Below are 14,853 nucleotides of genomic sequence, written 5' to 3' on the forward strand. Positions count from 1 at the left end.
TTTAGTTAAATGGATTTAGCTGCCATTATGTACAGTAATGTCTAAATACAGTGCCAGAAAAGTCATGTGCAATGCAACAGAGAAACCAAGTGAAGTCTGAACTCTAATTGTCACTTTCTGGCTTTTAAGTAGAATTTAGAGATATGCAGGATTTCCTTTCCCTTAATTCACAACAGAGCTGCTTGTGTGGAGCAGAATATACAGCAACGCTCTCAGCTGGAAATGAGGGGGCTCCACTCTTCAGTAGGAAAAGGAACATGTGTACAGAAATGTCATTTATCTGTGCAGGAGATGACTTGTAATGGGTCCTGTGCTCTGCAGAGACCCACAGAATATCCCCAAAATGAGACATGATCCAAGCTTAAAGGAGAAATAAGAAGTTGCAGGAACTAAAAAAGCCAAGTAAGCTTTCAATAAAAGTCAATGAGAGAAACTCAGATTTCACAGATTTTTCAGAAGGAGCATTGTAAGACCTGTGTTTTCTGTCAGTTTTAGAAGGGCATTTTAAAGACAAATGCTGACTGGGGTTATCTGGGGGGCTCTGGATAGCTGCAGGCTGAAAAGGCAGAGTACAAACCTCAGGAGTTAACACATCCCAGGTACAGGGATGACTTGGCATCACCTGTTCCACCTGGGTAAATGTGTGACCTGGAGGTCTCCTGCCATTTGTGACATGTTTAGAATGGTAGAACTCAGCCCTTTTCTTTTTCTAAAAACCTTAAAGGAAATGACAGCAAAGTTTCTAGAGAGAAAAACATGAATGAGGGAACAGCAGTGGCTTTTTCTTTCCTCTGTTCTATAAAACTTCTTCAGAATAAAGATGTTTACAGATCAGTCCCTTGCATGTAACTTTTCCAGGAGAACAAAGTAGCTGAGATTTACATAAAATCTCTTTCCTGGGATCACTGTCATGAGGAGCTGCTCCCAGCCCTCACAGTCCTTCTCCAGCCATGGAAATACGTTCACATCACTGATGAAGATTCCCAGCTATCACTTTGACATCAGTGTTTGTTTAGTGTGGATTAACAAGTGTTAATTATCCTGAATTTTTACCACCCTGACCAAGGAGTGCTTTGGGAAGACCAGCAGGGTGGAGATGCCACATCCTGCAGAGCAGCTCTGCTCTCAGTGCAGCACCACCAGCAGCTGTATTTTCCAGCCCCAGATGATTCTGTGATCTCAGTGACACTTCATTCATCATCTGGAACTAATTCCTGTCAGCCAGGTGCCAGTGAAGGGCTGTCAGAACCACATAAATTACCAGGACTTCTGGTAATTTGCACAGATCAGGTGAATTTCTGAGAGAAACATTAAACCTACCTCTGTGTGTCCTGTTAGAAGTTTCTGGTATTGGGACTTTTTTGATTGCTTGCTTTTCTTTTCTATCCTGAGCATCTGAGCACACTTCTTTTGCTTTATCTTCTCCACCCTTATCTCCTCTTTTCTCCTACCATTAAAGGTAAAAATTAAAGGTAAAAGGCAATAAAGGTAAAAATAACATGGGAATGCTTATTTGGTGACTTTTAAAAGAACACAATCAGTGTAATACTTATAAAAAATTTAGTTATCTCTATTTGTGTACTCAATCACACTCATGCAAAATCCACATCCAAGTTGATGGATCAGGCTATCTAATCATATTATTGCAACTTAGGGAATAAGATACACCTGAGCTGAGAGTTTAAACAGGGGATTGGATTTGGCTCCAGATCTTTCCCACCTTTTTTAGCTGGATTGGACTTTTTTCTGTTTCCTGGTGCTGAGACAGCAGCAGTTCTCTAAAATTCTCTTTATCTACTTGTACTGATCTGTCTACTCTCAGACCTGTTGAATAGGACAAGCATTAGCAATACAGTAAATTCTGGAATTAGATTGTTGACATGAAAAAAAAAGGTATCTCTGACAACTGACAATACTGATATATGACCAAGAATTTAAACTTTTTTTTTTTTTTTAATGCATATCTTAACGCCCTTTTAAAAAGAAATAACTTGTTCTGCTGAATCCATAAATGCTGAAACTGAACACAAACCTGGATTTCTGAGCCTTTTCATCTGTACATCAGTGCATCCTAAACACACTTACATACATAAATATATATAAAAATATACAACAAAGTCCTGTTCAGACAGAACATGTAAAGTCAGACAAGTGTGTCTATGCCCCAGAGCCCACATGGGCTCAATTTTTGGTTCCATTCTAGCGTAAATTTGAGAAGCCTCAGAGTTCCAGATCCAAACTTTCCTAAATTTGGATCTTTTATGGAACCCACCCTCATGGGAAACGCTTAACACTTTTTGAAGTTATCAGTGGTCTTTGGAAGAGATTCCAATGGGGCGACTGAATGAGATGTTCAGAGAAATATGGATATGAGGTGGAGAAGATGAGTAGATTGTTCCTTTACTCTGTTTTTGGGATAATTTTGACACGAAAGTTGCTACCACCAGAGCAGCAAAACCGGGATCTTACCCACATCCACATTCACCCTTATCCCCAGTTTTGAGCTCAGAAATCCAAGGATAAAACGCATATAAACGGTTCCCTCCCGGTGTTCGCAGCTGGGCGCTGAAAGGGCTGCAGGTGAGCAGCCTGGACTGACTCTGATGATGCGGGAGGAATTGGTTTTCCAGTTGCTCCAGCTTTTTCTCCCAATTGTTGCTCCAGGAGCTTTTCCAGGCGGGACGAGCGGGGCGTTCCCTGGGATCGGGACTAGGGGGCGCTGCCCCCCCAGGTGAGCCGCCGCCACCTGCCCGCGCTCCGCTCCCGGCCGGAATCCACGGCTCCATCCCAGAAATCCATTTCTGCGACCTGCACAGAGTTTTTTAGGATCACCTTTTTCCTTAAGATCACCCTAAGGAAGCCTCCCTCCAGCCGTTTATCAGCGCCGTTAAAACAAACAAACAAACAAACAAACAAACAAACAAACAAAAACAAAACAAAACAACAACAAAAAAAAAACCAGCTCCAAATTTCCTGCTGGCTAATAAAACTTTTGTGAATGTCAACTAGAAAATAATAACCTGAAAAAGCAAAGTCTTTAGAAATCTGCTAAAGGAAAATTCGAGTCAATTCAACAAGTTGTCAGCAATTCCAGCTCTGGGTTTCCAAATCCATTAACTGGCAGATAAATGAAACCTTTTTTTTTTCTAAAAATTCCAGAGGATCGGGCAACTTTGCTTGGAAACTTTTTATTACAAAATATCACATTTCTCTCCAAATAAGCTCCCTTATCTTGCTTAAAGGAAAGAAAAATTTAAATAATAACAGTGGTTTAAGCACCATAATTGAATAGCAATATTCAATTTCTATTGAATACAAGGCCATATGTAAGTAAAAAAAATGTGGTAGTTAAGTGGTGTAACTAAAACAGGAATTCAGAATTTCATAAAAAACGTGTCTCACTTGGGATGAGAAGCAGGAATACGTGCTTTTCTTAATTTTACACCTTGAATTACCAATGTTTTCCTTGTGTTTCACTGGTGGTTAAGTCAGAGTTAATGGGTTTGCAAAGGCAGTGAAGAGGAAAGAAATAAGCAACTGAGTGTGATGAGATTTTGTACTGCTGCCATAATTTGGGGAATTCTCTGGGGAACATTTCCAGCAGACAGGTTTGCTAAGTGCTCTTTGGTACCCACACGAAATCCTGATTTCTGCTTCACTTTAGGAGCAGCAACATCTGCTCAGTGTTTTCAAGAGGTGCTTCAGCCAGGGAAACCCATGTTTAGGTCATTCCATCCCAAACTCTGGGTGGAGTGGAGGCAAACTGGGGCATCTCAAACAGCTCTGGTTGGATTTAATCAGCTGAATCCCACTCCAGGCAGCTGCCCTTGGAATGTTGGATAGCCAAGACTGCATGGAATAGATATTTCTCTCCAATATCTATGAACATCTATGTGAAAAAATATTCTTTACTAAAGAGCTCTTTCTTCCTTGGTAGAACTTAATTTACATTGTTCTTTTCTATCATTCAAGCCTTTAAACTTCCTGAACCTTTTCACCTTTTCAGCCCATACAAAAGCACTACTTTGCCATTTTAATTGGAATAAACCTCCCAGTTCTAAAACACTTTAAGTGTCACTTAACTGAACAAGAAAAAAAGATGATTACAGACATACTTTGGTCATTAGGAACCCGATCGCTTCTGTCCCTCAGGGCTTTTGGCATCCGATTTGCATAAATATTCTTTATGTAAAGTTGTCGATCCTTTTCCTAAGAGAAATAAACACTATTAAAGTTCTAACATGTATTAAAAATTACTTTTTACCCATTTAATTTTTTCATGCTGGGTGAAACCCATCAGGGATTTCACCCTCTGCCAGACCCACATGATGGCTTTGTCATTGACATTTTTCCACACTTAATATTTTTTTGCCTTTACTTCCTCTTTTTTTGTTGATTTTTAAAAAATTCATTTTCTCAGTGCCCTTGTCATATGCTCAGTTGGTTTACAACCTGTTGCTCTGGTGGTGACATGAAGTCCAGAGGCACATTTTGACATTTATTTAGCAAAATCCCTCTTTCCTTAATGAAATCTGCCTTAATCACAGAAGACAGATCTCAGTTAACACTCTCACCACTCCAAGAAAAAAGGAGGGAAAAAAATAGGAGCTTCATTTATTTGGGAAAATTACAAGTTATCCTGGAAGTGGAATGGCCTGAAATAAGACATAAAACTATGAATTTCTAAGGATAAACTCTGTTCTGGCACAGAAACAAGTTTAATAAGCATGTCTGGTCTTCTTTGTGGTAAATCAAGAGAAGATTTTGTGGCTCTGAATAGAAAATTCAGAGATCTGAACACACAGAAAACTGCATGGAAAAGAGATTAAACAGAACTATTTTAGAGAAGTGTTAAGGTGAGAAACATACTTTGGAATAATTTGCATTTTGTTTTATATTTGTGTTCCTGAGATTATAATTGTTCCCATCTCCCAGATCTGCTGGGCCAAGAGGAGATCAGGCTCTGACAGGGAAAAAGCACTGCCAGGTACCAGGAGAAAACTTCTGCACCTGCTGCACAGGGAAGAGGGATAAAAAACACCCCTGTGCAGAAATCCCAACCTCCAGGAATCCTCAGGAATTGCCTGTTCTGCCCTTCAGAATGTCTGGGAAAACTCTCCTTAACAACATCTCCCAGAGATTTTTGATTCCATTTAGGAAGAGAAAGCTCCCCAATGGGATCACCTTAATGCAGAAACATATAAATAAGTGTATTTTAACTGTGTTACAAACACAATTATGAAAAAGACACAAGGGATTCCAGGTTTTCTGGAATGTGTGATGGTTTTCCTCATTACAACTCATATGGCATCCCATTCCTGGCAGTTTTGGCTTTAAACCCATTTAGTTTTCCTGTCTGATTGTTTTATAAGCATTACAAAAAGTGCTGAACTGGACCTATTTATCCCAAAACATTTGTCTAAAAACCAAACTGGAATCTGAGCAAACTCTTGAAACATTTCCCCAAATCTTTTTGTTAAACTTTAGTTTTGCAGGTTGTAATATTTGGCTCGTTTTGACTCGTTTCTGTGAGGGAACTAATTTAAAGTGAGTAGATGAATGTATCTGACCCCAAGCTGGTGAAATGGTAACACATTGGTGTGGATTTTGGTTCAATTTCTGATGCAATTACCTCTGTTTTAATTCATTATTAAACTACTTCTAACAAATAGACCCCACAATAATGCCAAAATTTCATGTTTCTGGCTTTTTTAGTAGATTGTAGACTCAAGCAGAAAACCAAATCCCATTAGTAAACACTGTAAAAGAAGCAAAAGGAATAGATAACAATAATTTTTGTTGTAATAAACTTGACTTTTCCTGTTATAACAAACTTGAATTTTCCTGTAGAGACAGAAACCTGGATAAAATCTGGAATACCTTAATTTTTTGGTGAACAATGCTAATTTCCACTAGCAAGTCTTTTGTGATCATTGTGGCTTCCAGGAGTTTTTTACTCTCACTTGCCAGCTGACGACTAAAGATGCTGTTGTTCAGCTTCAGCTGCATTTCCAGACTCTGAAAAAAGTGACAGATTTTACCAGATGAATGTACTCAGTGAGACAGTTGGAAAAATTCAGTTACTGATGCATTTAAAATACAAGTGGGCTAATATAAGGAAATTTAAGCTCATAATTATATATAATAACAGTTATTATCTTCTAATTATAGTAATATAAATAATATTATGAATTATATTATAAACAATACACAAAACCATACTAAAGTATCTGAAGAATTAATTTCAAAGTAAGAAAAAAATGGTTTAAAACGTGTTTTCATAAAACAAAATGAAAGGTTTTGGCATTCAATCATAAAAATAAAGCTGTACATTACCTTTCTGATGGATTGATTAATTAATACAACCAACTTTGAGAAATGTTAAGGCTTTTTATTCACAGAGACCTATGAACTGTGGCAGAGTAAGGAGGCTTAGTGTAAATAAAAATTTGGTGATTTATTGGGTTCTTTATCTCCAGAACCCAGGGCCAAGCACTGGAATTCCTAAAAGTACAGGGTGGACACCCAACCCTGTGTGCCTTTTATAGCTGCTTGCTCCTGGAAAAAGAAAGTTTTTAAAAGAGAGTCTGAATTCAGCTGTTCGTATTTACAGCTTCTTTTAAGATTTCCTGGCTCTTTATTTAATTCTGTGCATAATCAACCCCATAGAAATAGAAATTAATTCCCGGAGGACCATGGAAATTTCACTCTGCCAGTTTTGTAGTAAAAATGGTGTTCCCATCTTTTTTGTGCCAGGGTCAGTGAGAGTAGAGAAACGTGAGATATTAAAAGAAGACAAATTATCTCCTCTTGAATTTCCTCACACTCAGGAGAGCACTGGATTAAACAGCAGTGTTATAAGATTATATCAGGATAAGAAATAGCCAATTTTTTCCACTATTCCCGCACTAAAATCTCTCCTGCTTGATGATCCTTGTGATTCTCTCCCAGTTTAGGATATTCCACATCCCACAAACACAATAATTTGCAGGCATTACCTCTATCCTCTCATCCTTTGCTTCCAACGTTTTGTTGAGGACCGACAACCTGCGATTAAGCTCCTCCCTCTCTGCCAGAGCTTTGTCTTCTGACAGCACGACCAAAGTCTTCAGATCACCTTTAGTCCTCCTCAGCTCCGCTTCGACCTTTTTGAGCTCCCTGGCTGTGTTTTTCTCGGCCTCCTGGGACATTTTCAGGCGTTTCCTGAGCTCTCTCATCTCGTTGCGGTGCCCTGCCAGCAGCTCCTGCAGGTGGCTCTCGGCGTTGTTGTACCTGTCGATGGCTCTGGCGTGTCGCCGGGTCAGATCTTTCAGCGCCAGGTTCTCCAAGCTCGACGCCTCGATTTTCCTCTCCAAGTCGACGATTTCGTTCTTCAGCTCTTTGATTTTGTGCAGCCTGGCCGAGGATATTCGCTGGGCCGTGGCGTTTTTGTCCTGGTAAACCACCCCGCTGGGCAGGGTTAGGAAGGGGGAGTTCAAATAGGGGTTTTTCGCAGCTGGCAATTTCTTCCCTCCTGTTTGAGATCAGAGTAAACCGGCATTGAGAGACAGAAATTATCTGAGACAAATCACTGAGTGCCTTTTCTCCTCACATAAACTCCTACTACTAATTAACTGCTACTCCTAAACTGCTCATCCAGCTACAGAATTGTGGTTTCTTCACAAAGTGCCCCAAAATTCTGATGTTCAATGAGCAGCCTGGTTCAAGGGGAAGGTTCCCTGCCCATGGCAGGGGTTGGAACAAGATGATCTTTAAGGTCCCTTCCAACATAAACTGTTCTAGGATTGTGTGATAGAAATAATTCACAGATAAATGCATTAAGTGTTTTATATCTCTGTGTCTTTCTGTGGCTGCAGCGGACCAGAGACAGCAGACAGTGGAAATAAATGGAAATAAATCAATGGAAATCAATTTTCAGTCCATGGAAATCGGTTTTCTTCCTGTCAATCGTGCACTTCACTAACGTAGCCATGATCTGGTGAGCCAAATTCAACTCATCAGAATCTATACCTTGAATAGGTGCATGATAAAAAACACCCCAAACCAACAAAAAATAACTGAGTAAAATACAGGACTCAAAATCCAACATGCTCCCAACAGCACATGGTTAAAATCCCTGCAGCTGGGATTTCTAAGCAGTTCAGCTTTCCAGTCAGCTTTGAATTAAACTACATTTTAAAATAAAGCTTAATTGCTCATTGCATAGCACAGGTGTGCAGTTGTCTGTGTGTTTTCTAAACATAAATTGAAAAAATATATTAATATATATTTTTGGGATACTTCTCAGTGTGTTGCTGCCATTGCCTCTCCTTAAGGCCAGGATTCTGGCTGAATCACTCTCCTTTTCTTTTCCTCAAAGAGAATTGGAGTTTAAAACCAGTCAAGACTCTAAATCTGAGTGTGTTCCCCTTTCTCAGGCATATTTTCAATTTCTTTACAGCTCTCATAGCATTTCAGGCAGTGTTTTGCAAAAAAGTTTATAGATCATCTCATATTTTATGGATAAAACAGGCAAGGTCCTGACTTAGAACACACCAGAATAAAAGGACAGACATTTCCAAGAATTTCTGTTGAATCCAACATTTTATGTAACACAATTCCACTGCAGGAAAACTGCAATATGATCACAAATATTGTCACACAAGTATTTGCAAAATTACATTAGCTTACTATTTTATTTTTCCAGAATGGACTGAGAGAATGGAAAAAAAAAAAAAAAGACAAATACCTTTCTGCAAAAGCTGTCAGAAGTACTGTAAAAGGTATTTCATTTCCAAAATCATGGACAAGCAAAAAATAAACACTTTATCCAAATTATATATAACATCTACAAATATATACACTAAATTATCCACCACAGGTGGAAGTCAATAATGATTTTTTGCTAACTAGTTATAAAAATAACATTTTTTTTTTTCTGGTCTGCTACTTTCATGTCAGTATAACTTCTTGACAGCAGTATATAATAACAGAGATTATAACAGAGACAATCAGTGGTTCTTCTGTTTTTTATTTATTTATTTATTTATTTATTATTTTTTAATTGATTTCCATCTTGTAGCTTTGGTAAATCAAGATGAAATTTTGAAGCTCAGCAGGAAAAGAGTTGCTGGTTTTCCACTCATTTTTGTGATGTGGCCTGGTAGGATTTAAGAAAGGATGGGTCTAGATGGGAAAAGAGGCAGTCATGGAGAGATTCCTCACTGTCAACAGTGGCATCAATTCCATGTACATTTGCATATTTGTTCTCTGTGCTGATTCCATTGAGGCACAAATTCATTTTACAGGATACACCACGACCCAGCTGGCCACAAAATATCTGTTTTCTGGTCAAAACTAACACTTTTATGCATTATTTCTACCCATTTCCCTTATGAAAGGCTTTTTCAGACTCTCCAGAAACCGAAATGTGGCAGAGCCATTTTCAGATCTTTGGGTTAAAGCTGAGGAATGAAGATTCCCAAGAGGCTCCCACATCCCAGGGGATTCTCCCTCTGGATCACTGAATATTGTGGGATAACACAGTAGGGGATCTCTCTCTTCCCTCCCCTTATTGGTGTTTGAAACAGAATTTATTATGTTCTTTCAACGAAAAATTGTTGTTCCTGTCTTGCTAATTATTGGTAAAAAAAATAAGTCAAAGAAAGGGAACAATGTTATTTCTCAAAAGAGTCTCACACTAGCAGAAAACAAATTTACCTTTTCTATCACCTTGGGCACAGACAGACTGTCCAAATTTCTTTTTTTCCTTTCTTGCCCTGTCCTTTTTCTGTATTTCCTTCTCTTCAGATCCTGGTATTTCTAAAGGTTTTTCTCCTCTGACTCTTTCAGGGTCAGTCACTGACAAAGCTCTTGGAATCATCACTGGGAGGATGTTCACTTGTGTCTTCTCTAAGAGGTCACCACCCTACCTGGGATTTCATAGTATTTCATGTCATAAAAACATCATTAATCACATTTTTCAAGAATTAGATCAGATCACAAAATTAATTAATCTCTTAAAACAGCACAAAACCCCCCTTAGCTACCATATTAACACTCTAAGCAGAGGATAGAGAAGGACCTAAAACTATTTTAATATGCTTGTAAAAAGCATGTGTTTAGCACAAAATAAATAAATATAAGTAACTTTCTAGGTCTTTCTGAATAGCTATTCTTCTTCTTCTTTTTTTTCTTTCTATTTTTCCCATCTCTTTTTTTTTTTTTTTTTTTTTTTTTCCCTTGCCAAGGCTACTGGGAAGTGTAAGAACAAATCAGTTTATTCTCCTGGCAGAATTATTTGAACACTGTAGTTCTGTTAAAAATTATTTCTTGGGACATGATTTGATAACCCATTTAATTTTCTTATTCTCATGTTCCAATCCACTTCAGGTGAGGAGAGGCAAGTTTTGCCTTGATCCACAATTGTGGAAAGGAATTAGGTTCTAAACATACCCAAAACTGAGATTAAAACACAATAGAGGTTAAATGTTGGGACCCCAAGCAATAATTCAGCTTTTATTTTTGGCATAAAAGAGGAAAACAATAGAAAAGTAGGAAAATGTTTGCTAATAGAGGAGTTTGAGAGTGGCAATGTCACATTCACCTCATAGCAACAACAAGGCCACGGAGAAATTCATCTTTGCTCCCTTAAAATTCATTTATAAACAAAAAATATTACACAGTAGAAGGGTAAGTTGTATATTTTGGGGGTCTAAAAGGAACATGGCAACTGTGGAAATTAAATTGGAGGGGGATTAAAATGTTGTTTTAGTTCACATGGATTTTAACACATCCTCTTCACTAACAAAATATAAAACTATTTTCTTACAACCTTCTAACTCCTTTGTTGGCTTTTTTTGCTTTGTGCTGGCATTTAATTTTAAATTAAATTTCTTAAAGGGGAGAGGGGAATCACACAGCTCCCAAAGAAAATTAAAAAACGTAATTCAGGAGTGCACAGAACATTTTAGGCTGAATCAAAACAGTTTCATTACTCTTAATTCCTTTGCATGAACAATTTTTCCTCGTGGAATACTGAGGAATGCCACAGTCCTGCTAAATCTGAGGCAGTGCAATAACTCACAATAGATGAGAAATCATTTTTTTGAGCATTAGGCAAAGCCCAGGTTGTTTCACAGATCTGTATTTGTGTTAAAATTTGATTTGGCGCTGCCAACACTTTCTAGGCAAATTGCCTTTAAAGCAAATTACCTAAAATTAAACTTAAAACTACTGCTTTAATTTGTTTTGATGAGAATTGTGGCCTGAATCTGCTCTGAATCTAGAGCAGGTGTTGAGAAGTAAATAAAATAGAAAAGGAGAAGACAAGGAAAACCAAAGGTGAAACAGAAGAAACAGAGATATGAAATGAAAGATGCTGCAATAGAATTAAAAAGGCTGGGGCTGGAATGGACAAACTCCAGGGGAATTTATGTTGAAAAGGTACAGGAATCAAACAATTAGGACCAAAGATGAAAGTGTCCTGGCAGCTCCCTCAGTGTCCACTTGGACACACAGTCCTACACCCAGCCCCATGTCCTGGCATCCCCTCAGTGTCCCACAATCTCACACCTAGCCCCAGATCCTGGCAGCTCCCTCCATGTCCCTGCTGGGCACACAGTCCTATATCCAGCCCCATATCCTGGGAGCTCTGTCCCACCTGGACACACAATGCCATATCCAGCCATGTCCTGGCATCTCCTCGGTGTCCCACAATCTCACACCCAGCCCCATGTCCTGGCAGTTCCCTCCATGTCTCTGCTGGACACACAACCCCACACCCAGGCCCATGTCCTGGCATCCCCTCAGTGTCCCACAATCTCACACCTAGCCCCAGATCCTGGCAGCTCCCTCCATGTCCCTGCTGGACACACAATCCCACATCCAGCTCCATGTCCTGGGAGCTCTGTCCCTCCTGGACACAATCTCACATCCAGCCCCATCTCCTCACATCCCCTCAGTGTCCCACAATCTCACACCCAGTCCCAGGTCCTGGCAGTTCCCTCCATGTCCCTGCTGGACACACAATCCCACATCCAGCCCCGTGTCCTGGGAGCTCTGTCCCTCCTGGATACATAATGCCATACCCAGCCCCATGTCCTGGCAGCTTCCTCAGTGTCCATTTGGACACACAATTCCACGCCTAGCTCCGTGTCCTTGCACCTCTGTCCCTCCTGGACATACAACCCCATAACCAGCCCCATGTCCTGGCATCCCCTCAGTGTCCATTTGGACACACAGTTCCACACCCAGCCCCATCTCCTGCCATCCCCTCAGTGTCTCACAATCCCATACCCAGCTCCATGTCCTGGCAGCTCCCTCCATGTCCCTGCTGGACACACAATCCTACACCCAGCCCCACGTCCTGGCAGCTCCCTCAGTGTCCCACAATCTCACCCCCATGTCCTGGCAGCTCCCTAAATGTCCCACCTGGACACACAATCCCACACCCAGCCCCAGGTCCTGAGAGCTCTGTCCCTGCTGGACACACAACCCCACACCCAGCCCCATGTCCTGGCAGCTCCCTCAATGTCCCTGCTGGACACACAACCCCACACCCAGCCCCATTTCCCCCCTCACCCTGCTCTGTCCTCCCTGCACCCCTGGCACCCACAGGTGAAGGATCCCACCTTGTCCTGTGTCCTCTTTGGGAATCTCTCCCCAGTGTGTGCTGTCCCCTCAGGGCCTCACCCGCCGCCATCACCGCCCTCCATCCCTCCTCCTGCTGTGGGGAATGGCGGGAGCGCCCTGGGAGTGACCCCTCACCCTTTTTCTCCCTTTTCCCTCACCCCAGACCCGACAGAGGAGCCCATGTGTGTATTTCCACCCTCGTATTTCAATACCACACCAGGGTTTTGATGGGAATGTGGCGATTTGCCCTGGAGGTGCCTCAGGGCCTGGACGTGCCCTCAGAGCGCACAGGCCGGACCCAGCGGGCTCCAAATGTAATGTTGGTTAATCCCAACATTCTTAAATTGAAAAAGGGGAAAAATCCTTTCAGGATTAAGCCACATTCTCTTTCGAGGCTGCACACCATGGGAGTCATGACCTGTAGGAGCATCCGTGGATGGCAGGGAGAGGGAACTCTGCAGACCTGAGATATTTTAGAAACAAGTGGTTTTATTGCAAGGGTTGTGGGTAAAAAGGGCTTTGCCTTCAGCCACCAGCCTGGGCTGGAGGGAAGCCCCAAAGAGAGAGAGAGAGAGGGTGTGAGGTAAAAAAGGTAAGAGTGGTAAGACAGGTAAGAGTAAAAGAGAGCGAGGACCTTGTTACAATACATTATATCTCCTTTTGTGTTGAATATTCTAATTTACAGTGACCAACCGGCCCCAGATACAAAACCTACAAACTTTGCATGCAGCCTATGAGAACTGCTATATTACCATATCATTCCATATTCTAAACTCTAAAAACTACTTTTCTTATCTACTTTTTCCCTGATACCTATACAGGGTGGAGAGGGGCTACAGCCTTGGGTCCTTTTGTTTTCTATCCCTCAACCCATCTCCAGCTCATCGACGTGTTCCTGCCTGCCATGATCACATGTCAAAGCTGCCCTTCATTTCTATTTCACTCACAGGTTTTACATCTCCAGTATTTCTTACCAGGCAATCATATCCACAAACCCTTCCTGTCCCATCTTTCCCAACAATGACCCAAAGGCCTCAGGAATGGCATTTCCACGTGTGGCTCAGTGAGTGTTTTGGGTTTGAAGCCAAACAGAAGTGAGAGTGCATTGGCAATTCTGTCCCAGAATTTGACCATGAACATTTGGTGGTGCAAATATTTACTGCTTTGAGGACATGATGACTCTTGTGGATGATGCTGTGCAGGGCTGTGAGTTAGACTTGAAGATCCGTGTAGGTCCCTTCCAACTCAGCTTATTCTGTGATTCTCTGATAAATTATTGACATCATCATCACAAGGCTGAGCCCTGTGAAGCCCAGGACCATTTCATCCTTTGGTTGTACTTCTTCAGGGCACAAAAAACCCCCAAATAATTCAGAAACATTCTATTCCAAATGGCCAGTCATTTCCCATTTCACATATCAAATCTCCTGAGAAACAAGCATGTGTAATAACTTCAGGCAATAATTAATGTTTTCTCACTGGGATTTTTTTTTTTTTTTTTTTTTTTTTTTTTTTTTTTTTTTTTTTTTTTTTTTGTGGTTGTTGTTCTTTTTCAGGAAAACACTCTGAAAATACCTACTTCTAATGGGCTTGTTGCTGGACCTCCTGTTGCCTCTCAAAAGTAAAAAAGAAATAACAGATGGTGAGGCACAGTAAACTACCCATACTGTTATTTTTAGTTATCAGTGCAGTTTTTCAGGATCCCAGTTCCATACATGGAGTACTGCATTTCCAGCTTTGCATACTGGTTAACACAGACAAAAAAACTTCCTTTCAAAGCATTTTCACTCTTTATTACTATGTAACTGTGTGTTTAGTCCTCTCTAATAAATTCTGGAAATAAAGTATTTTAATTCCTTTTAAGCATTTTCAGGATCAGACAGTACTACATTCAATCTTAACCTGTGAAATACATTTTTCTAAAACCTAGTCCAGTTTCACCTCTGGCACAGGGTGAGCTTCACTGAGGTCACGTTGCTCACAGCAGAAACAGAGTTGGCCTTTAAAATTTGAAAATAATCTGTGACCATTTAACATTCTTCAAATACCTCTCATGCCCAGAGACCTCCTTTAGCAAGTATGTGCAGGCAGGCACTGAATTGTGGCAATCTCTGGGGTAGAAGGCAAAAACCAGATGGAAAAAACCAGCATCCTGGATAACACAGGAGAATGGGAATATTTTTTGCCAAGTATTCTGGACCTCTTCTCACACCTTGCGCCCTGGAAATTTTCACTGGCGGT

General features: G+C 40.6%; 1 protein-coding gene across 1 annotated transcript; it reads right to left on the minus strand.

The window, feature by feature from the left end:
- Nucleotides 1-1,681: 1,681 nt before the first annotated feature.
- LCA5L (lebercilin LCA5 like) lies at nucleotides 1,682-12,682 on the minus strand (the record flags this gene model as incomplete). Its single annotated transcript, XM_083854470.1, has 5 exons — nucleotides 1,682-1,824; nucleotides 4,116-4,209; nucleotides 5,881-6,018; nucleotides 6,999-7,513; nucleotides 12,673-12,682. The coding sequence occupies 5 exons, from the start codon at nucleotides 12,680-12,682 to the stop codon at nucleotides 1,682-1,684; spliced, it is 900 nt and encodes a 299-aa protein (XP_083710596.1).
- Nucleotides 12,683-14,853: the final 2,171 nt, after the last annotated feature.

This window comes from Zosterops lateralis (assembly GCF_965231275.1).
Source record: "Zosterops lateralis genome assembly, chromosome: 2".
Lineage (NCBI taxonomy): Eukaryota > Metazoa > Chordata > Aves > Passeriformes > Zosteropidae > Zosterops > Zosterops lateralis.